General features: G+C 41.0%; 1 protein-coding gene across 2 annotated transcripts; it reads left to right on the top strand.

Moving 5' to 3' along the window:
- LOC114654118 (uncharacterized) lies at positions 1 to 24,713 on the top strand. 2 transcript variants are annotated; one of them, XM_028804537.2, is made up of 6 exons: positions 1 to 218; positions 366 to 515; positions 1,769 to 2,041; positions 5,916 to 6,036; positions 11,496 to 11,600; positions 24,324 to 24,713. In XM_028804537.2, exons 1-6 carry the CDS (start codon positions 146 to 148, stop codon positions 24,457 to 24,459), a joined length of 858 nt encoding a protein of 285 aa, XP_028660370.2. In that variant the 5' UTR covers positions 1 to 145; the 3' UTR covers positions 24,460 to 24,713. The 2 variants fall into 2 exon arrangements, with proteins under 2 accessions (XP_028660370.2, XP_051785798.1); XM_051929838.1 differs by lacking the exon at positions 11,496 to 11,600.
- Positions 24,714 to 27,010: the final 2,297 nt, after the last annotated feature.

The following is a 27,010-nucleotide window of genomic DNA, read 5'->3' as shown; positions in this document are numbered from 1 at the left end:
TGACTTTTCTAAAGCGTCTCTTACTTGCTATATTGGAGTACCCAATTTGCACAGGAGTCAGGTTTCATCTTTCTGCCGCCCTGATATCCGTGTCTTCTTGTTTCTTTCAAAGGGACACTGGTCGAAGAATCGATCCGGAGTGAATATGGAGACAAGGAAGCTCTTTTATATTTATGTGCTTGCGTGCATCTCAGTTTTTACTTTATGCAATTCAGAATGTAAGTACTAATGCTGAGCCTGCCATGCATGCTTTATTACTTTTCTATGACTTTATTTTTTGGCATGTCTTTTATTGGCTCTTTTTATTTCATATTCCCTGCCACCACTTAATCAGGTGGATTACATATTCTTATCATTTGTTGTAGCCTCAGAAAATATAACTTCTGAACTTTCTATGGAATCTACTTGGACAACTGCAGCTACGATGGTGATAAGGCAATCCAAAACGGAGGCTACTTTAAACACTCAAGAACAGTTCAGCGTGACATCGGCGGAGTCTGATGCCCTGCAGAGAGGTACGGTGCTGTGCCACATGCACCTAACAGTATGTATGTGTTTTACATTTTATGCTGTACTACTACACTGTGCTTTTGGATCCCAGCACTTTGTATCACAAAGTAAACGTAATGCATTTTAGGTGAAACAATTCTGGGTGGAAAGGAGTTTGTCTTTGATGTTAATGAGACACACCCTTGAATGAGAATGAACACAAATGCATTGTCTGGTTCACATCTGGCTGCTCATCTCTCATACATAGTCAATTGTTATTTTATATGGCACCTGTAAGAACAAACTCCACTAGGTAGCAGATGAGACTCCTCTTTGATGCAGTTCCGTGTAGACATAGTCAGTCAAGGATGCAGCACAGCATCAGGTGAGCCTCCTCAGAGCTGCATGATGAGCTCCACTAAAATGTTGAATGGCAGGATTTTAAGATACAGAGAAATGGCAGCCGTCAGAAGCTTTCCAAAGGGTTAAATGAGTAAGAAACGCTGTTGTGACCTTCATACTTGACATGTTAATTGGACTCCATCTGTCCACCCTTCTGTCCATTTTCTAACCTGCTGATTAAGTTTAGTGTTGTGGGTTGCTGGTGCCTGTCCCAGCAACAATGGATGATGCAAGGGAAGAATCAACCCTGAATGGGATTTGTATTGTAGGGCACACTCACATATGTGGAGGACATTAAGAATCAGCAAACCATTTATTTTATGAACTTTTTCCATTATGGAGTTTAGAGGAGCAAAAAGATCACAGCAGGACTGAAAAGAAGGCATGAATTAATGTCTTCCACCGCACAGAATATTCATGCGCACAACTCCACTCGACCACACCTGGTCACTTTAAAGTTGCTGTTTAACGTGGCACATGCACAGCTGACACACTTAACCCTTTCAGGTCTCACTCTTCTGGATGATGGCCACAGTCAGTAACAGGTGGTGTCACCATTGCAGCTAGTCGGCTGACAACCGTACAATGAGTCCCTCTCACTCCAGCACAGCTTCTGTTCAGACGCTTGCATCCATTGGGTCCAAGTGAAGGACTTCTTCACCTAGTCTTATTATTAATGAAATAAACATGCCCTTTCATTTTATACAAATCAATAGGTAAATGATATTAAACTACACTCATCATGCAAATTGACCTTTGAAGTCCATTCATGTTTTTCTTTTATGACAGTTTCTTCAAGGATGCAAATCTGCTTCTTTAGTGGCAGTGGATCTTCATCTCCTTTGACCAATTTTTGTAATGATATTTCTCGTTCCAGGTGGCACTTCACCCACTACAGATGCCCATGTCCCTGTAATCTTTCATTTACAAGAAGAAAGTAATAAGATGAATGAGGAAATCAGTGAAGAATCCAACAGCTTTAATGAAATTATAACACCAGAAGAATCTCCTTTGGATGGATACCAAGAAACTTCTGAGCCTCCTCTAGTGAATTTTGTGAACAGAATGGCGGCAGCAGGCTTGGATGCTTCTAATTCAACCAGCGATCTAAAGATCGTCACAGCTTCACAAAGTCCATTGAATGCCACAGGTGAAAACAAAACTTCATGTTTCTTTGTTGCTTTGTCATTAATGATGTGTTTCAGGGCAGGTATGGTAAGCAGAAGTAACCGACGGGCAGCTGCTCAGAGAGTGGAGGCTGGCATATGAAGTAATAGCTGTAGTGCTGTTTTTTGTTCTCCTGCTCTAATCATAATACACTTACTTGCTATTTTGTTCTGAATGTTGCTAAAAAAACAAATAAACAAAAAATAAATTCCTAAAGTTTTATGAGATGAAAGCTGGCCTACCATATTTAGGTGTTATAGCTCTGTTCCTTGTTATTTCTTCTGTATTTTTGATTTTGTTGGCATGGTGTGGAACAGATAATGTGTGGTCAGAGCAGACACAAGCTAGCAGGCCAGATGGAGCTCAGACAGAGACTGTGTGTGATAAAAGAATTTAAAAAGGAAATATGCAGGTGAAAGACAAAAACAATTTCCTAAATTGTGTTGGCTTGTAGAATGCTGCTGCATGTGTACCTGCCTTTAGACTTGTTTCCAAACTTTTATTTCCTACAGGCACTGCCATGGTGTAGTGAGTCGTTGTGTCGGGCATTGTTCCATTTGTTGCTCATTGTGATGTTCCCCACGCTAGGGACAACATCCATTCTTTAACATGTGCATCTAAACCCAGTAGTCTTTCAGGTTAACAACTACCTGCTGGGTTCCTTCAGCTTTAATTCTTGCTTCACAAATTACATTTTGTCTCACACTTATTCTTGTGCTGCCGGTTTTGGCCCCTTCTAGTTTCCGGTTTTACAAACCTCTCCTGGGGCCTCATGTATAAATGATGCGTATGCAAAAAAATGTTGCGTACGAACGTTTCCACACTCAAATTGCGATGTATAAAACTTAAACTTGGAGTAAAGCCACGCACATTTCCACGGTAGTTCCAACCCTGGCGTACACAAGTTCTCCGCTCGGTTTTGCAAACTGGTGTCACCCAGCATCAAAGCAGTGCTGTTCCAGTGTGGTTACCCTTTCTTTTTTAGATCCACATCCCTGACGCAGCTTTATCATATACACTGAAATAAACCGCATATTGTTTAAGGCATCTCATTGTAATTAACCTGTAACAATATAAATGTCCACAGAATGGTCAAACTATTCTAATTACCATAGCTGCTTTAGCGTTGTTACTCTCACTGCACCTTCTTTTTCTTCTTTCAGCTGCTCCTGTTAGGGGTTGCCACAGCAGATCATCTTTTTCCATATTACTCTCACTGCACCACTCGGTGTATTAATATCACTGTATCTGAGTGGGGAATCACAGCAGTACAGCAGCTGATTGGAAAGAGAATTATCAGTATACAGCATCAAGCACACGCTGCCTCAGCCATGCTATCTATTGAACTGCTCTCACATGGCAAACGCTTCAGAGCCTTTCCTGTATGGACCTCGCTGTTCAGAAACAGTTTCATCCCAAGAACCCTAAACACACTCAATCAACTGTTTGGACTTATAAGTACAATTACCTCACTGTAAACTTGCGATACTTATAATATTGCACAACCTGAGCCACTTTATAAAGCGCATATTTACATATGTTGACGATATCATTTTTAAGATGAAATGTAGCAAAATATGTTTATTATATTAGACAGATAAAACTTTAACTTCATTTAAATAATCTATATTGTTAATAGTTAAACATGTGAGGACACGGTGCAACAGCGCTAACGAGCCGCTGGTGCTCCATTCACGGATTGTTCCTGCCTCTAGCTGTATTCTTGCTGGTGCTGACGCGACACTGGATGGATAGATGGATAGAATAATTAAACACGTACTACGAAGGTATTTCAATGTTCCTTAAAAGTTTTGAAGAATCGGCATTCTAAGCTTACAGATGGCTTAACGTCTATTACAGAGCTGATTGTGTGGCAATTGGGTATTTGGAGAAAGAAAAGTAAGAACAGGAATTGGAGGTTAGTACATTGAAAGAGACCATACTGCTACAATAAAGTATTTCATCAAAGGTCGTGCACGGCGCAGCAAGCATCTTGTGTGAGACATGAATGATCACTGCGCTACCGTGTTCCCATGTTTAATAACATTGTTTAACTTCTGTCATCATGAAAATGATATCACGTATACATCTCAGTTTTTGAATTATTCAGAGAGCTGTAATATTACGAATGTAATGGATTCTGTGTCCTGTCGGAGGAAGAGCACGTAGTGATTCACACACATAGAGCACATAGAAGATCAAATACAAAACAAAGCATTTAATGTGCTACTTTAGTTACGATGGGATTTGAGAAACTAGTAAATTAAACAATTTTAAGATGAATTTTATGATGCTCTACTTTAATGACAAAATAAATTATGTGATTAAAGTGGAAATTTTGAGATTAATGTTGACATTTCGTGCTTTTTCCCCTCTGACACGTTATGTCACTCAATCAACTTCCTTTTGTTGATTATCCCACTTTTTAAACCAACAAATAGTACGTTTTTCCTTTGCCTCCACTTGGTATTCGCTGAAATTCTTCTATTTCCCCCGTGCTTTTGCCATTGTTTTTTCACAGAAGGCTGCGCTTAAGGGCTATTTATGTTGATTTGCATATTCAAAGAGGCATAATTCTGGGAGGAGTTGGGGCGGGACAGCAGGCGCATGCATGTGCGTTACTTTTCATGCTGACCGAGATTTATGTAGTGGAAGAACGTGGAAGTTGGCGTTTGCACAGATTTATGCATCTGGATTTTTTTGTGCGTACGAATATTTCCGCTTTTGTCCATACGCCATGTTTTAGTGTGAATTCTACACATGGTGTTATGCATGAGGCCCCTGATCCTTTTCTCTTTTCCTTTTCACGAGTTAACTTCCATCTTACCACAGAACTGCATGCGAGCCTATGTTCTGGCCTTGAACCTTACTTAAGCATAGCTCTACAGTCAATACTCCTGAATAATCTGCCACCTCATGAATTACTGTTATGAAAGATACAGGGCATTCTTGAACTATTCAAATCCCAATAATGGTTAGTAAACCAAAAGAGTATATAAAAGATATTTTTTTTTTAAAAAAGGAGAACAACTGGAGGATAAAACACAAGGATAAATGCAGCATATACTGTAGAAGAAAAGAGAGCCTGCTGCTCCATTGGATTCACCTCCTGTATTTTCAGCCCATCTTAGAGTATGAATAGTGAGGCTTGTGCACTTTGACGCCACAGTAATACACAGATCACTCGTTCTGTCACCTCCTATTACTATTAAAAATACTGTACATCTGGTTTCTCTTCTTCTGTTTACTTGTGTTCTTGCTTTCAATAGACCTTCTGAATCCTAAGTTTTCTCTACACTGACCAGATGGTCCTTTTGATGTCACCATGAAGAATTCCTTAACATGTAACACTGATAATGTCTACACACAGAAATAGCCTTAGAGTCTTCAAATCCCATCCATCTAAAATGTTCTGTGGTAGTCTCAGATGTTCCTGGACTCTGAGAACCCCTGCCCAATGTGGTTACCTCCACCAAGTTGTTATACTTTAACTTACCCTGGAAGGTCCCTACTTGGAGACTACACCACCTCTGGTGACTGACAATCCACTTATCTCCACTGTCTCAATCTCATGAGTCATTCAGGGTGCTTTTGGACGTCATGTTACATGTGTTGTATGTTTGTTTGCTTGGCTTAATGTATGTGTGAATAAGAATTGCTTTGTAAGGGCAGCATGAAAATAAAACAACTAATTTAAAAAAGTTGGAATGTCAAGTTCAAGTCTTTGCATGGCACATTCAGTGAATAGCAGATGACTCTTCCCATTGTGAATGACACTCTTTGGAACCAAGAAATGGCACATGTAATGGAGAGACATGCAAACCTGGTTGTCCTTTTTTTGTTTTCTTCGTTTTTAGAAAAGTTTGCCTATGGAATGGATACGTGGAAGGCAGGACTCATTTCTATGGCGGTGCTGTTAGCTGTTGGCACGTTTGCTATGGCTGCCTACTGTTTGAAGAGCAAGAAAAAAAACAGCAAGTATGTACCTTTAAACAGGTGTCTGATTCTCAAGCAAATTTAATAAGAATAACTGAAATTGGCTGACTGAGAGTGAGATGCTAAAACGTGGGCAAAACAGAGCCACAAATGCTTAAGATTTGTCTTATGTTTGACATGTGAATGCAGCAGATTATTGTGGGTACTAGCTGTCAGCATTTGATCAATTTATCAATTTTCTGAATCTACAAATTATATTGTAGGGTTGTGGAGATTTCTAGTTTATCCTGGCAGCATTGGACGCACAGCAGTAATCCCCCTCGATGGGATGCCTGCTTACACACACAGTCAGACATTTGAGAGTAGACAGAGAGATGAAGAAATGGGCCACTGGAATATGGAGAATGACCAAGCCAGTGTTGGCTAAGTGTTTCCTGTCATGTGTAATCAATATTTTGAAGTTTGATTCCTGATTGATTTCTCAGAAAAAAATTAAAAATAGAGAAATTTAGCAAAATGCAACAGACATAGAATTCTGAAAAGCAATGTAAAGTACAGAAGAGCAGTCAGACAGACCAACTTGTTATTCGCCATAAGTGTGACGGTCCTCTTCTTTGATGCACGGCTATCTTAGTTCTTTTTTTTCTTTTCAATTTCACATTGCGATTTCCTTTAGAAGACTTCAATAATGCTGTTGAAAAAAGATAAATGCTCACTCAGACAAACTTCTCTAGCTGCATGTCATTTTCATTTAGAAGGTGAACACCATACTTCATATTTACAAGAATTCTCTTGGAAATCCATCATCTCCTTTTACTATTTGTACATTTGTGTATTGATGTCTTCTTTGTGAAATGTGCATCAGTTTTTGTAAAGCTACTCAGAATATGAGCATAAAATTGTAAGTGTTAAGAGTGATGATGATGGAGGTTGCTCCTTATAGGAAGACCAAAGGAGAAATCATTTAATTCATGAAAGTCCAAACAGCTTGCGACAAAAGTACAGAGGACACTATCCAAGAACATTGCAATAGCAATTCAAGTCACATTTTGTCATTATGGTAAGTCCATGTTAAGAGAAGGTCAAAGGGCAGTGCAGCCTTTCTGCTCATATGTTAGCAGTAGTTGGAATCCATGATGATACAAATCCCGTGCTTGGCCGGTTTAGTGTTCCTGTGTGTTTTTGGGTGAAACTGTTAAGACAGCATATCATTTCTGATGGGTTAAGGAAGGATAAACTTAGAAGGAGATGCAGTCTTCGCTCTACCATTTTTGTGTTCATCTCTTTGTTTTCTTATTTTATATGAAAGAGGCTGTCAGTGTTCTGGAGAAGAAGAACAAATGATTGGCTAAAATAGGAATAATGTCATCAATATGGTAATCTCATTAAAATAGAATATGCAAGCATGTTCAATACGTTTCCTGCTAATCAGAGTGGGAATTTGTTCTAAGGGTTAGGATGTTCTTTTCCTTTAAACGTCCATGGCTGAATCTTCTGCCATGTAATTATGTTAAAATGGCATTATGTGTGCAAACAGTGATGCACTTTTGAGCAATGATGAGTCTCTTTGTTCTCTGGCTGTTTCATTTTTGTAGGATCTGCTGCAGCCAAAGTCTGTTTTAGAAATAAGTTGTAATCCTGTCACAGTTGAATGCTAATCATCTTAAGAATAATGTCACAATTACTTGTCATATTAGTGAATCACTCTGTTTTTACTGAGTCAATTTGCGAGCGTGGACAGGAGCAGATCTAACAAACTGTAATTAGATGGTGACTTGAAATTGTATCCTCTCCAACAAGTTATTTGCCACGTTTTTTTTTTTTTTTAATTCATTTGAACCGTCTGACTTGGTCATTAATTTATTCTCAATATGACATTTTCACACCACGTCTTAGTGTTTAGTTTTGGTCACCACCATTTTCTGTGTGTGTGTTTGTTTTATTTATTTTTTATTTTTTTATGCCCAATGCCATTTTGTTCATAGTTGCTAGCTTACCTGTTTAGTTGTTATCATGTGACTTGGGGGTTGTCCTCTGTTTATATACAATGGCAGGAATCTAATTTCTGTGTCCCATCATGTTTGACCAGAAAAAGTTCAGGGCTGTTGTTTTAATGGCTCTAAAGTTCAGGATGACTTATCTTGTGAGTTATCTTGGTTGTTCTGCACAGGAAAAGTGAGCGTTTTTTTGGTTGTTGTTTGCTCACAGGCTTGGTGTATGGACACACACTAAAAGCGCTCCGTACTCTGAGCTGGAGCAATGACTCGTTAAGCAGCATCTTTTTCATTAAATTCAATGCAAATGTATTGCTGAATAATTCTGGATAACATTTAGTTAATTATTAAAGGCTTCCTGATGGATATCTTTGTTGTGGACCAGTTTTTTTACCCACACCGCACAGACGCCACAACAATATGAATTTATTTACCTTGATTTTCAGGAGGCTTTTTCTAAGATACCACAGGAGAGGTTAGGGATCAAGCTAAAAGAAGTTTGGATTCAGGGTAGAGTTGCAGGTGGGTACAAAAGACACTTAAACACCAGAGCAAAGATTTATGGAGAGGTTGACCTCTTCACAATGAGGTGATGGTAAACATGGTGTCCAGCAGAGGTCAGTGCTGGGGCCGCTGTTCTTTTTCAAATTCACAAGCTACCTGGTGAAAAATATAAAGAACAAGCTGGTTAAGTTTGCAGGTGAAACCAACAAGGCTGAAGGGCAGGTAATGCAGAATTATTACAGGGGGACTTGGGCAGCACGCAGTTTTGTGGATGGCGATATTTAATGTAAGTAAATGTAGGAAAAGGTGCTTTAAATCCATAATGGAAGGTGTGAACACAATATGAAAAGTAACTGGGAATCACTGAGGAGTCCTCACTGTCTACATCAAGACAGTGGACAGAAAATGATCAAGAATTTTAATAGAATGTTTTGCTATTCAGCATGATGAGTAAAGTATAAGTAAATGGAGGATATGCTTAATTTTATATAATACACTAATTGAGGTTGCACCCGGAGGACTATGGCTCCATATTATAAAAAAAGACATAGCAGCGCTAGAGAAAGTCCAGCAAAGAACAAGTAGGGTGATTTCAGAGTGAGAGGTCTGTGCCTTGGACTTCTAGGAAAGGCAGAGGGAAATGAACCTGCAGATTAAGAGGTGACATGACTGGAGTGTTCAGAACTATAAAGGGAATTACTACAGTGGATCTCTGCTGTTACTTCCTTGCTTTAAAATAAATTAACAAGGACATACAGACAAAGGTAAAAATTGATTACATTTCTCCAAAAGTTACCTGTGGCAAAGTTTTCCTTCACCCAAAGAACCATTAACACAATGGAGTAAGTGACCAAGTAGTGTAGTTGTCAGTAAAACTGTATAGACCTTCAGATCTCGACTCAACATTATTTTCGAGAATCATGATGAATAGGATTGGTAAGCTAACTGGACTGAATGGCTGTTCTCATAAAAGTGAATGTCCAACCACACCAGTGAAGCCTCATCTACAGCATCACGTGCAATCTTGGTTTCCACAAAACAAGTTTAATAAGTGTGTGTGTGTTCACACTGAAATGGACTGCTGCCTTGTCCAGATCTCGTTCCTGTCATGAGGGCAATGATTGCAGAGATCGACTCCAGCTGCCTTGTGACCCTACCCTTGATAAACAAAGTAAGAAAATGGATTAGCGGATTAGCTTAACTTGCAGAAGATTTAATGGCTAATGAAAGATATCAAACAACCTGAAAACAAATCACTTTGAGAAAGCAGGCACCTTGTGAAGGGCTGTTTCCTGCCTATCTGGCTGCTCTAAATTGGCCCCATGAGAACGAGCACAGGTGTGTGAAGGTGCCCTGTGATGAACTGACCCCATGTCCAGGACTGATTTCTAGCTTGTGCCAAGTGTTGAAGGTTAATCATCAGCTCTTTGTGCTGCACTGTATTTGCATCTGCTGGAAAGGGAATCTGATGTAATTCACTGCACAGCATCTATAGGAACAGAATTTGGTAATTGAGATGACATAAGGGTGGCATTGTGGTGCAGTGCTGGCACTGCTGCCTCACAGTAAGGAGACCATGTTTCATGTCCTGGGTCCTCCATGCGAAGGTTCTGCATGTGGGTTTTCTCCAGGTGCTCCAGATTTCTTCCCTTAGTTCAAAGATGTGCAAACTGGGTGGAATGGCAATGCTAAATTGGCCCTAGTGTGGTGTGTGTTTGTGTGTGTGAGTGTGTTCACCCTGAGAGTGACTGGTGTCCCGTCCGTTCCTGCTTTTTGCCCAGTGCTTGCACGAATAGGCTCCAGTCCCACACAACCTTGCTGAAATGTAATTAATTGTGCAGCCTACTGTGAATAGTTAGTAATTCACAACAGAAAGGAGAAATTAAGAGTCACGACTGGCACCTTGTCCAGGGATTGTTCCTACTTTGTGCCCAGTGCTTGCACTGATAGGTTCCCACTTCCTGGCTCTGGATAAACAGGTGTAAAAAAAAATGGGTGGATGGATGGGTCAGTCTTAGAAGTGACAAGCTGACGTAATATATGCATTCCAAAATAAAAACCTGCACAATGTCAATGAAGCTAGTGGTTAGTTTAGTTCTGACCCTTTCATTTGGAGAGTACAAATGAGGATGAGGGATGGATAAGCCCTGAGTCCTGGGCCATGGAGTTAATTATGTACATTCCCGTTTGAAGGTGAGGAAGGAGGTGTGCATTGTGATTGGATGGTTAGCACTGACTTCTCCTAGTAGATAAGAGAACATGCTTTGATCATGCTTTGCGGTGTCTGCACCAAAATCATTTTGGCAGTAAAGTCCAAGAATCCTGCCAAAAATCATGTGACCAAAAAAAAAACCAACTTCGCATACGCGCTCAAAATGTAACTCGTGCTAACAAAATGCATGCTGCTCACATACGGACTGTTGGCTGCAGTCTAACTCCATATTACCTTGGTGTACTTATTTAGGGCCAGGGGTATCTGTGGTGCTGGGACCTCCTCCAGTCACTTCTTCCACAATGAGAACATTTCCATTTCAGCTGCTAAACTCCTAATTCACTGCTTACTTCTGTTTATAATTTTTTTTATTCCCTCTATTTTGATTTTATTTTTTCAAAATCTTTGTACTTTTTTGAAAAGTAAGTTATGTTTAATTGTCTTATCACTTTTGTTTTTTATTGCTGTTCCTAATTTTTTGCAGATACATTGAACAGTTGGATTAAGTAATTAAAGCTAGTCAAAGATTCTTCTTCAGATATTTCTTCACTTTACTAACAGTAGATCAAAATTTCAATTAATAAAGATGGAGGAAAGGACCGGATGCTGATTGCATATCGGCAGTAATGAACTTTTCCATAATGATGCACTTTCACAAGTAGCAAATTAACTTTTCAGGATGAAATTTTTGTTACTTAGAGTATTAGTTTAATTCTAATCCTGGCTCAGTGTAAAAAGATGGTGTGGCCATTGACAGACATAAGTACTGTTTGTAATGTTTTTATTCCCAGAAGATTAATAGCAGTTCAAGTCTGCGAAGACAGTGAGGCTGGTGAGACGATGCATGAAGAATCCAATGAAAACACAGTTACTGGCCGTGACTTGGCAGATAATCGGTATGACAAGAAGCCTTTTGAGAATTAAAGTTTAGTGCCCGTTGTTTGTTCAAAGCAGGGCTGAGTTTTCATTTCAGATTCACATGAAGCCTGAAACTGAGAGGTTTGGAGTCCAATTCCTCTTTCACAATGCATCTAGAATCAGCTGATGGACAGAAAATGTTGTTTATTAATTTAGTTAGTTTCTACTTCGATTTTGATGTATTTAAACAAATTTGTATCTTTTATATGTGATAGTTTTGTATTTAGTGAGCACTCGGTGAAGAGTCGTTTGTACTGTTGTGTTTATTTCTGAGGCAGACATGATAGATTGGCTGTCTAGCTCTGTGAAGAGGGTTACTTGCTTGTGTTTTGGCCCATTTAAAGACACCCATTGCATGCCCAACCTACCTGGCAGGGGACAGGGGTCTCTATCCCAAGATGTCTTCCATTTTTTTTCTCCCTACAAAGTTTTTTTTTCTTGTCTTCTTAAGGACTCGAGGCCCTGTCAGAAAGCGAGGCCTGTTAAAGTACATTGAAGCAGTCCTTGTGTGATTTTTGGGTTATATAAGAGATAAATTGATGTTGTAGAATGAAATTTGTCTCAGTCATGAAACAGCTGAACTACAGAACAAGGTTTAAAAAATATTAATTATTAATGAAAAATTCAGAATATTTTGAATGTACTGTGCCCAACGTAAATATTTTCATTATGTGAAACATAATCATTAGAATCATGTTCAAACATAGTTGAAGTAAATATCAGAATAATTTTGTGAACAGTCTATCAAGTGAGCTTTTTTATCAAGTGCTCTTTTTATTTTTTTTTTGTTCTTTATTTCACCTTATACAATTTCTTGTATTAGGAATTTGTTAGTTTTCGCATACCCCCTGGGGTCAGAACGCAGGGTCAGCCACTGTACAGGTTAAGGGTCTTGCTCAAGGGCCCATCAAAGTAGGATCTCTTTTGGCAGTAATTGTGATTCGAACCGGCAACCTTCTGGATACCAGCACAGATCCTTAGCCTCAGAGCCACCACTCCGCCCCAACTACTTAAAACAGCATACGGTTTAAAAAGCCATCCAAACTTGATCTGAACAGCCAAATCTGCAACATCATCCATTCATATTGTTACTCAACACAGCTAGCAGTAGATGGTTCAAGACCAGCACACATCCTGGGCAATAGCCTTGTCCATCGTAGGGCAGCGATGCCAAGGAGATATGAGCAGAAAGAGAAGGTACAACCTCTGGACAGCCTGGCTGAGCACAGATTCCTGGAGTTGTTCGCCTCTGTGCCATTGTGCTGCCCATTATAATACCACACCAGTGAGCTGTTGTGGTGCGATGTAGAATTTATGATAAAAGTCACTTCCATCTTCATGAGACTTGTCTGCTGTATCAGCCTGAATTTCAGCTAATGCAGCCTCACAAACTAACCAGACAGTATTTCCCACATGGCCCAGCTGCTGATTCATGTTGAAGTTTTGTTTTTTTACCTCCCTTTTCCCCTGAAGCCAGACAGCCCTACAATCATATACTGTAGCAGGCAAGAAGAAAATGCCCCCCTAACACCCATGTCAAGTGGGCTTTGTGGACTCTTAATAAAGGACTACTAATGTCGATTAGAAGACACACACTTGTTAATCGATATTCAGAGTTTGTTTAGTATATCAGCATAGTGTGTGTCTTCATTTAACTGAATTTTTAATGAAGTAACTGGTTCTTAAACGCCTGTCATAAGCTCATTAAAAGAGACAGAATCTCAGCACATGACATGGCTGATATAAACATAAAAATGAAACGAGCAAATATCATTTGACTGAATTTTTTTATCTTATTGGTGCATAAGTTACTTTGTAAGTGCACCCACCCAGAAACATGCCTCAAATAATTAATGAAAAAGAGTTGGATAATAGAGACAATACTGAAGGCCATCATGAACAACATTGCGTGTCCTCTCTGTCACACACTAGCATTGAGAACCTTCAAACAATGAATTATTCAGCAGAAGTACGTCAAGAAACATCACTAGGGCTCTATATTTCCTACGGCAATATTAAAATGTGCCATTGTGACTATGACTGCTCTCTTATCTTTACTCAAGAATTATTTGTGCATGTTTGATGGCTAGAGGGGGTTGGTTGTTGTTAAAATATTGTCTATATTTTATTTAAAAAAATTCAATTTTAACCGTGAAAGAAATAAAGATCTATCTATCTATCTATCTATCTATCTATCTATCTATCTATCTATCTATCTATCTATCTATCTATCTATCTATCTATCTATCTATCTATCTATCTATCTATCTATCTATCTATCTATCTATCTATCTGTGCCTTTATAGCTATCAATTATTTGACATTTGAAAGGATTCAAACAAAGACATGAACAGATTGTATTGTTCTCATTTTCATCTAAAGCTGTATCTAAGACCAGGCCTGGGGAGACACCCAGGTCACCCATCTCTCTTTTGTAGAGCTAGGGGTGCGAAACCTGGAGTTGGCAATGGCCTCAAGGCCCTTAAGGTGCTTCCTGCACTTCTGGACATCTTGGCCTGGCTCCTGGAAATACAATTTGGTCCAGAGGTCCTACCCAGTTTTGACAGACCTGTGCAGACTTAATGCCCTTGCTGCCTGATTTACGCTTCAATTAAACTGCTAGGCAGACTCATCCTTCCTGAACTTGTGAGACCAGAAAAACTTAGAAGTACTGTAATTCTAGAATTAATGATTTAAATTTACTTAATCATGCATCAAAATACAATATAAAAACACTGAATAATATAAGCATATGTGTAAAAGACAGTAAATAACACATTACTAGCAAAAAAAAAGAATATATAATCTATCACAGAATTAAGTAAAAATATAAAACTTAAGAGTGTTGTAACCCCATTAGAGAGTCTGCCCTTCTCTTTCACTTTCAAATAATGAATGACCTTGACTTAATAATTATTTCTATCATTCCTGTTTGCAGTTCCTGTCAAATTTCTTTCTGCATTCAGTCTTTAAATGAAGCTCTGCTTGTGACTGTGTGGGCCCCTCAGTCAGTACACTTAGCAGTCATCTTTATTAATTACACTTCCACATTCTCACACCTTTAATCCTAGTGCAAGTACATATGAAATGTTAAAAGTACAAATTCACACTCTCTTTACATTTTAAGTATATTTTCCTTTTTTTATTCTTGCTTTTACTAGGCAAAAATCTATTACTGATCAATTTGTATTGTTCTAAATATTTCACCATAAGCCGGTTCAGGAAGTGAATGGATGGATGAATCGATGTCTACATTTGTGTTGATTGGCTGATTCCAAGACAAATACACAGGACAGTATGACTACTACTACTATAACACATTTTTATGCCTGTTTTATTTCTTTTTGGACCTCAAGCATTAGAGTCCATTATTAACTTGATCTGGTTTTTAGCCTGAAAATTTTGCTCATATACTTTGACAATTTCAACAGTAATTTAAAATTTAAAACAACGACATTATAGCAGCTGCCCCATTTCAATCCTTATTTGATAAAGTGTCCTTCTCAGTAGATGTTCTGCTTAACAGCTGCACAGAACTTCTCAGTTGCTCTTCTCTGTCACTGTCCTCAGAACTGCAGCCAGGTCCCATCTGATATGCCTCTGACACAAAGTCCTATTTGGTGCTACAAAGAACGGCCATTTGTTAGAAGGCATTTATCCCATTTTCTCCATGCCTGCAATTTTAAGATTCACATGCAGAACGATTTATACACACAGGCACATACTTTGAATGGAAAGACTTTCATTTTTAAATTGAATTGTGTTATATTGTTCAGCACTGCTATAAAGAAAGATGAAAAGAATCAAACTTTTTCTGTTTAAGCAAAGAATACGTAAACATGATATGATAGATATATTTAAAATGATTAAAATGGTGATTACAGTTTCTTTAAAATGAACAAAAAAGATGGGACACAAACAGGAGCTGCTTATGGACAATTTTGCACAAATATTAGAAAGTTTTTCCTTCTCACAGATAACCATAGGTCTGGTGAATAAGTTAGCAATTTGGCAGAATTGAGATGAATAGGGACAGACAAGCTATGATGAGCTGGGTGGTCTGCTATCATCAATGATTTTCTTATGTTCTGAGAGCCCAGCCTGACACTTCCCTCGGTGGATTTTGTGGGGTTTATATGTGCTTGCACAGGGTTTTTCTCTCACACCATATTGTATCGATTTTCAACTGTAGAGTTCCTGAGTGAGTTTGAGTTTGTATGAAAGTGTGCTCTGCAATGGCCTGGCATCCCATACAGGACTTGTTTCTGCCTTGAGCTTAATGCTGCCTGCATTGGTTCTGACCAAACTAATGGCATTGTACAGGAACAAGACAGCACAGGGACTGGACAGATAATAGGACAGAGTGATAACACACAGAGTGATAACATAAGAACACAGATATAACCACCAAATGGACCAGTCTGTTTTTTGGAATGCTGCATCTACAATACGGCTCAGGGAATGTGTGCCTTCTAGGTTTAGGGTGAACATAATGATGGTCTACATGCTGAATCTCACTTTATCTTTTTCAACTTTATATTTGTCACTTTTGAAAAATTAGTCAAAGTCCTGTTCAATATCCTTACCAAGTGCTATATAACCAAGGACAGGCTGTAACATTCAAAAACCAAATCGCTAATACTGGGATATGATTGGCCAACACAGCTGGCTTTGACCTCCTCTGTGTTTGCAGCTCTCAGGTGAATGTCTGCTTGACAGAATTACTGTACTGAAACACATTCAAAACAATTTTACAGAGGAATTTGGGATGCACATCTTCAGGTTTTTCTAAAAGGGGTTAAGAAGTTACTGTTTTCCTATCACAAGCAAAACGCTCAACAAGAAATACTGTAAATTATTGAATTTGAAAATATCTTGTTTTGGGTGTGATGTTAAACTGCATACAGACCTGCAAAAAATGTGGGGGTTGATGGCAGGATTGGCACTCCAGCCACCATAAAAACATCACACAGCTCTTAAAACGGCAGACAGGACTCCTTTCTGCTCTCCGTAGCAGTAGCTCTGCTGCAGCTGCCAACAGGAAGGCTGCTCGCCTTACAAAGGAGATGAGGGAAAGCCCTTGGGAGCCTCATCCACAGAGGAATTGAAACCACCAGAATGCCAATGGGGTCAGACTTGTTGGGGATCTGAATTGGTGTGGTGCTGAGGTGTCACCCGCTGCATGGCAGCACTCAGTTCCCAGTTTCAGGTGGCCCATCTGGGTAGGCATGTGGAACGTCTTGTCTCTCTGGCATGAAGACCATCTATCCCAGCTATTGGAGGAACTGTGTAAACTGCATTTCAGTGGTGGCAGTCTCTGAGGTGCGCAGACCTGGGACTGCCAGTTGGGTACACTTTTTATTGGTCTGGTCTCTCTGATGCTGTCTTACTCAGGGAGTAGCTGTTGCTGTGGCTAATCGGCTCCTTCCAATGGTGTCCAATGTCACTCCTTTCAACGAGTGTATTATGAGACTCAGATGAAGGCATTCTATGGGTGCCTTTTCTGTTGTCTCAGTGTTCTACTGATGTTGTGAGAGATGGCCGGCTGTTTATCCCGGACAGCACCCCCAGGCCGCTAGATGGAGCCCTCCCTGTGGCGTGGGAGTGCCCCAAAGACCAGCAGGGAATTATGGACAGTGGAGTTTTTATTCCCAACCCTGCTGGACACTGTGGGGCCCACCAGAGTACGCTGCAGGGAGGCTCAAGGACTTATGCATGCCCTATAACCCGGAAACACGTCATGATCATATGACCAGAAGGAACGACGTGTTTCCGGGTTGAAGAAAAGGACTTTTAATCGGACCCGGAAGGGATAAGGACTCATGGACTGCTGGGCTGGAACCACTTCTGGGTCGGAGAGTATAAATGGACTATGGGAAAGCCCAGACACTGAGCTGAGCTGGGAGGAAGGGTGGCAACGCGTCTGGGAGTGGAGGATTAGTATAGTGATTATTATTGTGCTTTATTATTGATTGTAGTGTACTTATATGTGTAGTGAGGAGTGTAGAGTGCTTGGTGCACATTATTATTATATAATAAATAATAATTGTACTTTTACCGGGTGTTTGGAGTGGTACCTGAGGGTTCAAGGGTGCACTAATATGCTCTACTGCTACAATGTCTAGGTGAGGGAGACATTTTAATCGCAGCTTCACTTGGTGGTTGATGGGTGCCCGCTAAGTGACACTCCTCTGGTCATGGGTGACTTCAATGCAACCACTGCCACAGACAGGAGTGGCTATGAGGATGATATTGGTCCCCATGGGTCTAGCAACCGTGGTGAAAGTGGCTTCATGTTCCCTGACTTTGCAAAAAGTCAGGGGCTGCTGATTGATGGATCCCACCCCTGACCCTGAGAAGCATTGTTGGATTTGCTACTCCATAACTAGTGGTAAGGTCAAGGACATCTCATGGTCAGGTTTCCTTTAAACTCTTGAATTATTTCTGAGCTGTACTTTGGCAAACTGAAAAGGGATATCATCGCTGGCCATCATTTTAATTAGAATTGCTGTGTCTTTATATTGGATATCATTTTAATGAGTAAAACTTCAATTGAATATTACCATTTTTCAAAAAGTACATACCGTACAATATCTTTAGCTCCTGAGACCTTTGAAATCATTTTTTGCTTTGTCAGTGTGTATAAAATGTGATATTAAATGCAGACTGACTGATCATGGCAGCAACATGATGGCTGTGAGTTCCTTCTCTTGGACTAATGTTTTCCTGTAAACAGAGGATGCTAATTTAAGCAGGTGGGCTTGCATCAACAAGCTGTCATGTCAGAAGGAGAATAGGCCGGACTAGAAATGAATGTAGCTGTTAGCATGTCATGGTAGTGGGCGCCAAGCATGGTGGCATTAGCTTATGATACATAAGCAAACCCTTTAGGGTTCACCCATTTGACAATTTTACCCTAAGTGTAGCAATGGCTGCGTCAGTAAACCATGTGTACACTGACACAAACATTGAACATTTTCATGGCAACAGCTATCTGAGTTTGGTAGTTTGATCATGGTAGCAGTGAATCTGAGCACAGACATCTTCAGGTTGATCATGCTCTGTGCCACAAGACTAGGAAATTCCTGGAATGATGTTGTGAATTACGCTTAACAGCTGAAGCCTTAAGGGTCCCCACATCATGGGTTGTTTCAGCATCGATAAGATGAGTTGAAAGAAGCAATTAAGATTTGATATTCAGTGAAAAGTGCTTTACAAAAATAAACTAAATTGAGTCGAGTTACATTGTGCACATGCCAGCACCAAGTGCCATAATTTTTAATCTATATGTTCAAATTCAGCCTGTTCTGAGAAATTAAGTAAAGTCAAGTCATCATTTGTTAGGGATACTCCACACATTTTCATTTGATTATCTAAAATGTAAGGTTAAATGGGTGTAAAACATGTATAAAATGTCACAAGTTATTATTGCTAATGGGACAATTGAATTAATTTGCTCTTAAAGATTCAGAGCCCTTAATTGTTTAATTTCTCCTTAATCATCAGGTAAACAAGAAAGAGATGCAAAATACACCAACAGGTGACCAGATAACTTGATACCATTTGTACCAACTGTACAGTATGTGTCCATCATACAATATCTGTCTCGATATAAAAATTTAGGAACAGCTTATAATTGCTTTAATTTTTGTCATTTTTAAACTATTAACCCTTTATAATTTTTTTTTTCTTTAGATTCCACAAAAAGATCGATAACTGATGAATATTTTTTTTATAAAGGTGTAAAGTAGCATAACAGAATTTGTTAATACTTTATTAATGAAGTGCTACAAGTGCATTAGTTATGATCTAATAAAATATTGATCTGCTCTGGTCACTTGGATGACATTCTGCATTGCTTTGCATGTTATTGTTTGGCAGATGATTAAATGGAGAAATAAAAGTTTCTCAAGTTTTAAAAGCAAGTTAGTTAAAATTAAGACTAGAAGAGTACAACATCCTCCAACATCAGTAGTTTGACACCCATGGCCTAGCAATGAGGCATTACACTGCAACATGCAATCCTGTGAATGTCACTTTACCTTTCAGTGTTTGCTAGAGAACTGCCTTATATACTTTACATGCCATCACTTTAAATGAAGGGTCAGCCTAAGAAGCAAATGTTCTGAGTAAACTGTTGGATAGAATGACGTCATAGCGCAGAGCATTTTGTTTTTTTGATATTTGGACCCAACTCCATTTGAGGTATTGACATTCAACATGAATTCAATGTTATTTACCATGAAGTTAGGTCAATATTTGTTTACCCTTTCCTGTCATATTCTACCCTCAAAAGGCTATCGCTTAAAATGAGTTCATCAAGAACAAAGGGGGATAGTTGAAAATTTGTTAAAGATAAATTTCACAGAAATGTTAGAAAGTTTTTCTTCATAGACACATGGAAGAAGTGACCAAGCAGTGGACAGTTGAACTTTAGGGACTTTCAAACCTCCAGTTGATGTTATTTTGTAAGAATTAAACGGACTGGACTGTCGAGCTTTGTTGGGCTGAATGGCCTGTTCTTGTATGGATTGTTCTAATGATCTTAAAAAAAGGACTCAACAAAAGGCTCAAATGTAAATCCATGTATACAAGTCCAAAGATATAATTGTAGTGTGGAGCTGAAATGAATGGATACCTGCCAGCATCATTTTAGTGTATGCCTTATTTTCAAAGATCATGACATGAGAGAAATCTATGGGATGGAGACACGATAAAAACCTTTCTCATCCATCCATCCATCCATCCTCTTCCGCTTATCCGAGGTTGAGTCGCGGAGGCAGCAGCTTGAGCAGAGATACCCAGACTTCCCTCTCCCCGGCCACTTCTTCTAGCTCTTCCAGGAGAATCCTGAGGCGTTCCCAGGCCAACCAGCAGACATAGTCCCTCCAGTGTGTCCTGGGTCTTCCCTGGGGCCTCCTCCCGGTTGGACATGCCCGGAACACCTCACCAGGGAGGCGTCCAGGAGGCATCCTGATCAATTGCCCAAGCCACCTCATCTGACTCCTCTCGATGCGGAGGAGCAGCAGCTCTACTCTGAGCCCCTCCCGGATGACTGAGCTTCTCACCCTATCTTTAAGGGAGAGCCCAGACACCCTGCGGAGGAAACTCATTTCAGCCGCTTGTATTCGCGCTCTCGTTCTTTCGGTCACTACCCATAGCTCATGACCATAGGTGAGGGTAGGAACATAGATCGACTGGTAAATTGAGAGCTTTGCCTTATGGCTCAGCTCCTTTTTCACCACGACAGACCGATGCAGAGCCCGCACCGATCCGCCTGTTGATCTCACGCTCCATTCTTCCCTCACTCGTGAACAAGACCCCGAGATACTTGAACTCCTCCTCTTGAGGCAGGATCTTGCTCCCAACCCTCAGAGGGCAGTCCACCCTTTTCCGGCTGAGGACCATGGTCTCGGATTTGGAGGTGCTGATTCCAATCCCAGCCGCTTCACACTCAGCTGCGAACCAATCCAGAGAGAGCTGAAGATCACGGCCTGATGAAGCAAACAGGGCAACATCATCTGCAAAAAGCAGTGACCCAATCCTGAGTCCACCAAACCGGACCCCCTCAACACCTTGGTTGTGCCTAGAAATTCTGTCCATAAAAGTTATGAAGAACATGGGTGACAAAAGGGCAGCCCTGGCAGAGTCCAATTCTCACTGGGAACGGGTTTGACTTACTGCCGGCAATGTGGACCAAGCTCTGACACCGATCGTACAGGGACTGAACAGCCCTTATCAGGGGGTCCAGTAACCCATACTCCCGGAGCACCCCCCACAGGATTCCCCGAGGGACACGGTCGAACGCCTTTTCCAAGTCCACAAAACACATGTAGACTGGTTGGGCGAACTCCCATGCACCCTCCAGGATTCTGCTAAGGGTGTAGAGCTGGTCCACTGTTCCGCAACCAGGAAACCACACTGTTCCTCCTGAATCCGAGGTTCAACTATCCGACTGACCCTCCTCTCCAGAACCCCCGAATAGACTTTTCCAGGGAGTTTGAGGAGTGTGATCCCTCTGTAGTTGGAACACACCCTCCGGTCCCCTTTCTTAAAGAGGGGGACCACCACCCCGGTCTGCCAATCCAGAGGCACTGTCCCTGATGTCCATGCAATGTTGCAGAGATGTGTCAACCAAGACAGCCCTACAACATCCAGAGACTTGAGGAACTCCGGGCATATCTCATCCACCCCCGGGGCCCTGCCACCAAAGAGTTTTTTGACCACCTCGGTGACCTCAGGCTCTGCTTCCTCATTGGAAGGCATGCTAGTGGGATTGAGGAGGTCTTCAAAGTACTCCCCCCACTGACCCACAACGTCCTGAGTCGAGGTCAGCAGCGCACCATCCCCACCATACACAGTGTTGACACTGCACTGCTTCCCCCTCCTGAGACGCCGGACGGTGGACCAGAATCTCCTCGAAGCCGTCCGAAAGTCGTTCTCCATGGCCTCCCCAAACTCCTCCCATGCCCGAGTTTTTGCCTCAGCAACCACGAAGCCGCATTCCACTTGGCCTGCCGGTACCTATCAGCTGCCTCCAGAGTCCCACAGGACAAAAGGGACCGGTAGGACTCCTTCTTCAGCTTGACAGCATCCCTCACTGCCGGAGTCCACCAACGGGTTCAGGGATTGCCGCCACGACAGGCACCAACCACCTTACGACCACAGCTCCGGTCAGCCGCCTCAAAAATAGAGGCACGGAACATGGCCCATTTGGACTCAATGTCCCCTGGGACGTGGTCGAAGTTCTGCCGGAGGTGTGAGTTGAAGCTACTTCTGACAGGGTTTAGGGTTAGGGTTAGGTTCCCAGCAGACCCTCACAACACGTTTGGGCCTACCATGCCTGACCAGCATCCTCCCCCACCATCGAAGCCAACTCACCACCAGGTGGTGATCAGTTGACAGCTCCGCCCCACTTTTCACCCGAGTGTCCAAGACATGTGGCCGCAAGTCCGACGACACGACCACGAAGTTGATCATCGAACTGAGGCCTACGGTGTCCTGGTGCCAAGTGCACATATGAACACCCCTATACTTGAACATGGTGTTCGTTATGGACAATCCGTGATGAGCACAGAAGTCCAATAACAAAACACCACTCGGGTTCAGGTCGGGGGGGCTATTCCTCCCAATCATGCCCTTCCAGGTTTCACTGTCATTGCCCACGTGAGCATTGAAGTCTCCCAGCAGTACGAGGGAGTCCCCAGAAGGTATGCCCTCTAGCACCCCCTCTAGTGACTCCTTAAAGGGTGGGTACTCCGAAATGCTGTTCGGTGCATACGCACAAACAACAGTTAGGACCCGTCCCCCCACCCGAAGGCGGAGGGAGGCTACCCTCTCATCCACCGGGGTAAACCCCAATGTACAGGCTCCAAGTCGGGGGGCAATAAGTATGCCCACACCCGCTCGGCGCCTCTCACCGGGGGCAACTACAGAGTGGTACAGAGTCCAGCCCCTCTCAAGGAGATTGGTTCCAGAGTCCAAGCTGTGTGTCGAGGTGAGTCCGACTATATCTAGCCGGAACCTCTCAACCTCGTGCACAAGCTCAGGCTCCTTCCCCTTCAGAGAGGTGACATTCCACGTCCCAAGAGCCAGCTTCTGTAGCCGAGGATCGGACCGCCAAGGTCCCCGCCTTCGGCCACCACCCAACTCACACTGCACCCGACCTCCTTGGCCCCTCCCATAGGTGGTGAGCCTATGGGAAGGGGGACCCACATTGCCTCTTCGGGCTGTGCCCGGCTGAGCCCCATGGGTGCAAGCCCGGCCACCAGGCGCTCACCATCAAGCCCCACCTCCAGGCCTGGTTCCATAGGGAGGCCCCGGTGACCCGCGTCCGGGCGAGGGAAAACGGCGTCCAAATTTTTTATTCATCATAGAAGGTTGTTTTGAACCGTACTTTGTCTCATCCCTCACCTAGGACCAGTTTGCCTTGGGTGGCCCTACCAGGGGCATAAAGCCCCAGACAACAGAGCTTCTAGGATCATGACCTTTCTCATCATTATTAGAATTTGAAAAACTAAAACCAATAGGGAGACTTTCAACGATTAATGTCTTCACCTCATGTATGGAAGTCTTGGGGGTTAGGGTTTTTAAATGTGAAAATATAGGAAGTTTTTACTTTCAAACTGCAAGAACCTATGCCCATTATGTGAATTTGTACAGAGACACGTTTTTGGTTTCTCATATGTAAAACAAAGAAGAAAAAGAGAAATTTTACAAATATGGGAAATGGCACAGTATGTTAAGAGCGTTTATGAGCTTTAGTTTCATCAAATTCAGTGTAAAGCAAACAGGACAAAAGAAACTGAAATTCAAAATGGCTTAACTGATGTGATGTTTATTTTTAATTTACCATAGTACTAAAAAAATGAAATGGTAATATTTACATCCAATTTAATTTCCAATGTCCCCTTTTTCAGTAGGTTGTCTCAGTCTGTTATAGTAAGTATATCAACTCATTTTAAGGCAGCACCTTGTAATTCTGGGATTGGTCTGTGTAGTCTGATGTAATATTTAAGAGGTGCTCTTCAGAATGAGAAGTATCACAAAGCATAAATCTTGTGTGCAATATGAATTAAACAGAACACTGACTATCCATTTGAGTCCTAGAAATGTGATCACAAAAAAAATGAAGAAGCTCAAAGCTTTTAACTCAGATTTGGTTTCATGTTGACGTCTGACATTGTTTTGTTTGTTTTCAGGGTTACTGACGGTGAAAGTCCAGTGCAGCATCAGTCTAATGGAACTGAAGTGTCTGAACAGACCGCAGAGAGACACCTTGTCAGAGCTGGCGATGTGAACAACCTCTCAAACAGCCTCAAATCCAGTGGAGTTTAGAAAAGCAAATGAGTTTTTAATCGAGATGCATATTTAGCATGCACATGAGAGATATCATACCTAATGGAATGTTTCATACAATTATTCGTGCATTGATCTTGTCCAGCAGCTTTAATTTTAGAAGAATCACTAAATGCACCTTAAGCTGTAGCCATTTTAAACAAATGAGCACAATACAACATGTAGGCATTTGAAATCCAAAAAAGTCATAGCCAAATCTGCTTTTGTTTTATTGTAAATCAAATCTATTTTATAGATTTAATCAGTTACAAAATGGTACTGGTAGAAAAGTTCAGTCATTTGATATTTTCAAATGAGTATTTATAGGATGACCATGACAAAGGCTGGTTAAAATCAAAAAAAAAGATGCATTTAATTTTTTTAAATCTCTGTTGCTCTTTTGCATGACACTGCTCTAACCATCTTTAAATGTGAAGTCCAATGAGCGAATCAAATGAGCTTTTATATGACCATTCATAATGTCCACTTTACATTTACGTGGAGTTGGTGCTTCATGACGTATAAATTAAGTTAAATATTACATAGTTGATGGTGAAGCTTCAGGAATAGCACCTTGCGGTGCAAAGTTGTCTAACATCAAAGGTTTGAAATGGTGGAGTTTGCATCAAAGCCTTTTTAAATGTTTCTTATGATACTGAGTAATGTTATATATTTTTATGTAAAATGTTTATTTAGCTTGTTAAAAAGTAAGCATTTTAATTTTAATTGCCTTGTTTTATAATTTTGGTACAAAGGCCACAAAATTTAATCAAACTAAGATTATACCCTTAAAGGAAACTACAGCGCTGGAAGTGGTTGAAGAAACATCTCATGCTCCTCCAATAGTGAAGCACCTTTTGCTGTGGTGAAGAAAAGAAATTCACCAGATTTCTGTTTTCTGTGGCCATTTTTCAAGTGTACTGACTGAGGAGTGTAAACTCTCATCAATAAAATATTTTAAGGTCATTTTTAGAATTTCTGATTATACTTGCAAGAGCTTTTTTGAACAACACCTATTGAAAATACTTTGCTACTAAGTTCTGGGTTTTTTTTTTTCATTTTTTTTTTTTAATTTGAGCCTTTACTGTAACATATTTCTTGAAGCGTTTTTCATTAATACTGCAATATATATGTATGATATAGAAAATGATTTTCAAATCACACCTGAGAGCAGATGTAGTATGAGTCTCTCTCTCTCTCTCTCTCTTACTGTCTTCTGTGGAGGATCATTGAGATGATTCTTGTCTCCTCTACCACTTCACAGACTCTTACATTAAAGCAGTAAAATGCTTAGTGTGGTTGACCCCTGTAACGTCATTAGTGCAGTGTTTAAGTCAGGCATACGCAACCTTTCCGCTATTGACGGCCGCACTACAGACTTTTTACTTTAATAACGGCCGCACTACAGACTTTTTACTTTAATAACGGCCGCCAGTAAGTCCAAGTAAACTTAATAATGTTTTATGATTTATGTAAAAATTTACAGATTACACATTAAAACAGAGTATGATATATCTGACAATATTCAATTTACTGGTCTACATATGTAAAAAAATGTCTACGAAACGTCATATAGGACAAAAAACCTTTACAGCAATTGTTTCAGGAAGTTTGGAAAACATCGCCATTAATGGCTTCCTTGCTCTTGCATGTTTGCAGACAGACTTGCAAAGTCAGGGGACTCGCTGGAGACCATTAGCCGTATTCCAGACTCTAGATTGCTGTCTACCAATCGGGTTCGGTACTTGTTTTTCAGATATTTCATTCTGGAAAACGCTGCTTCGCACATATGATGACCGTTTGCTAATGGCGATAGGCAGTGTATGGACTTAGCCACAAGGCCGTACAGGCGTACACTCCCATTTCCTTCTCAGTTCCATATTGGCTAGCCGCTAGTCACGTGACTTCACATGTACTCCTGGGTGTCAGCCCATTTCAACCGAACTTAATATTCAAGTAAGCAAATCGGCTTTCGGCGTCACCATACCGACCCGGCCGACAAAGATTCCGCGGCGTTGAGACCCCTTACTCGCTGGAGTCCAGAGACCCTACACCTGCACGGCCGCCATTACGTACACTTTAATATACACGTCCACGGCCGCCAAAGTCCTTGCCCACGGCCGCATGCGGCCGTACGGCCGCAGGTTGCGCACAGCTGGTTTAAGTTTTCGCTCATTTACCACTCTAAAATCTTTCACTCTGCAGTGCCATAAATCCATTTGGCATGGAAGAAGAATTTCATAGTAGCAAATGAAGTAGGAATCAGGGGACATTAAGGGACAGGAAGTCTCCTGTAACTATATAAAACTCCCATATGCATGTATTAAAGGCAGCTACTGCTAAGCTGACATTCCCAGAAAGAGTTTGCATCCTATTTTAATATTTATGGGGTACTCCCTCTTTAATTGGGTGGCATGTAGATTTTTACACCATTGTACCACAGCTCTAGAAGTCAAAGCTTTACGGAGCTTGCACACTCTCTCTGTATCTTTGTAGGTTTACCTACAGCAGTACCTTAGTGTTCCCTCAAAGGACCAAATGATTAGTAACA

This window comes from Erpetoichthys calabaricus, chromosome 7 (genome assembly GCF_900747795.2).
Source record: "Erpetoichthys calabaricus chromosome 7, fErpCal1.3, whole genome shotgun sequence".
NCBI lineage: Eukaryota > Metazoa > Chordata > Cladistia > Polypteriformes > Polypteridae > Erpetoichthys > Erpetoichthys calabaricus.
Note: the sequence above shows the minus strand (reverse complement) of the source record. Positions and strands in the feature narration are given on the sequence as shown.

Excerpts from the sequence above, each read along its gene's own strand:
- LOC114654118 (XM_028804537.2), top strand. The coding sequence starts at position 146 with ATGGAGACAAGGAAGCTCTTTTATATTTATGTGCTTGCGTGCATCTCA. Across the intron at positions 219-365 it reads TACTTTATGCAATTCAGAAT|CCTCAGAAAATATAACTTCT; the intron begins GTAAGTACTAAT and ends CATTTGTTGTAG. Across the intron at positions 6,037-11,495 it reads AGCAAGAAAAAAAACAGCAA|AAGATTAATAGCAGTTCAAG; the intron begins GTATGTACCTTT and ends TTTTATTCCCAG.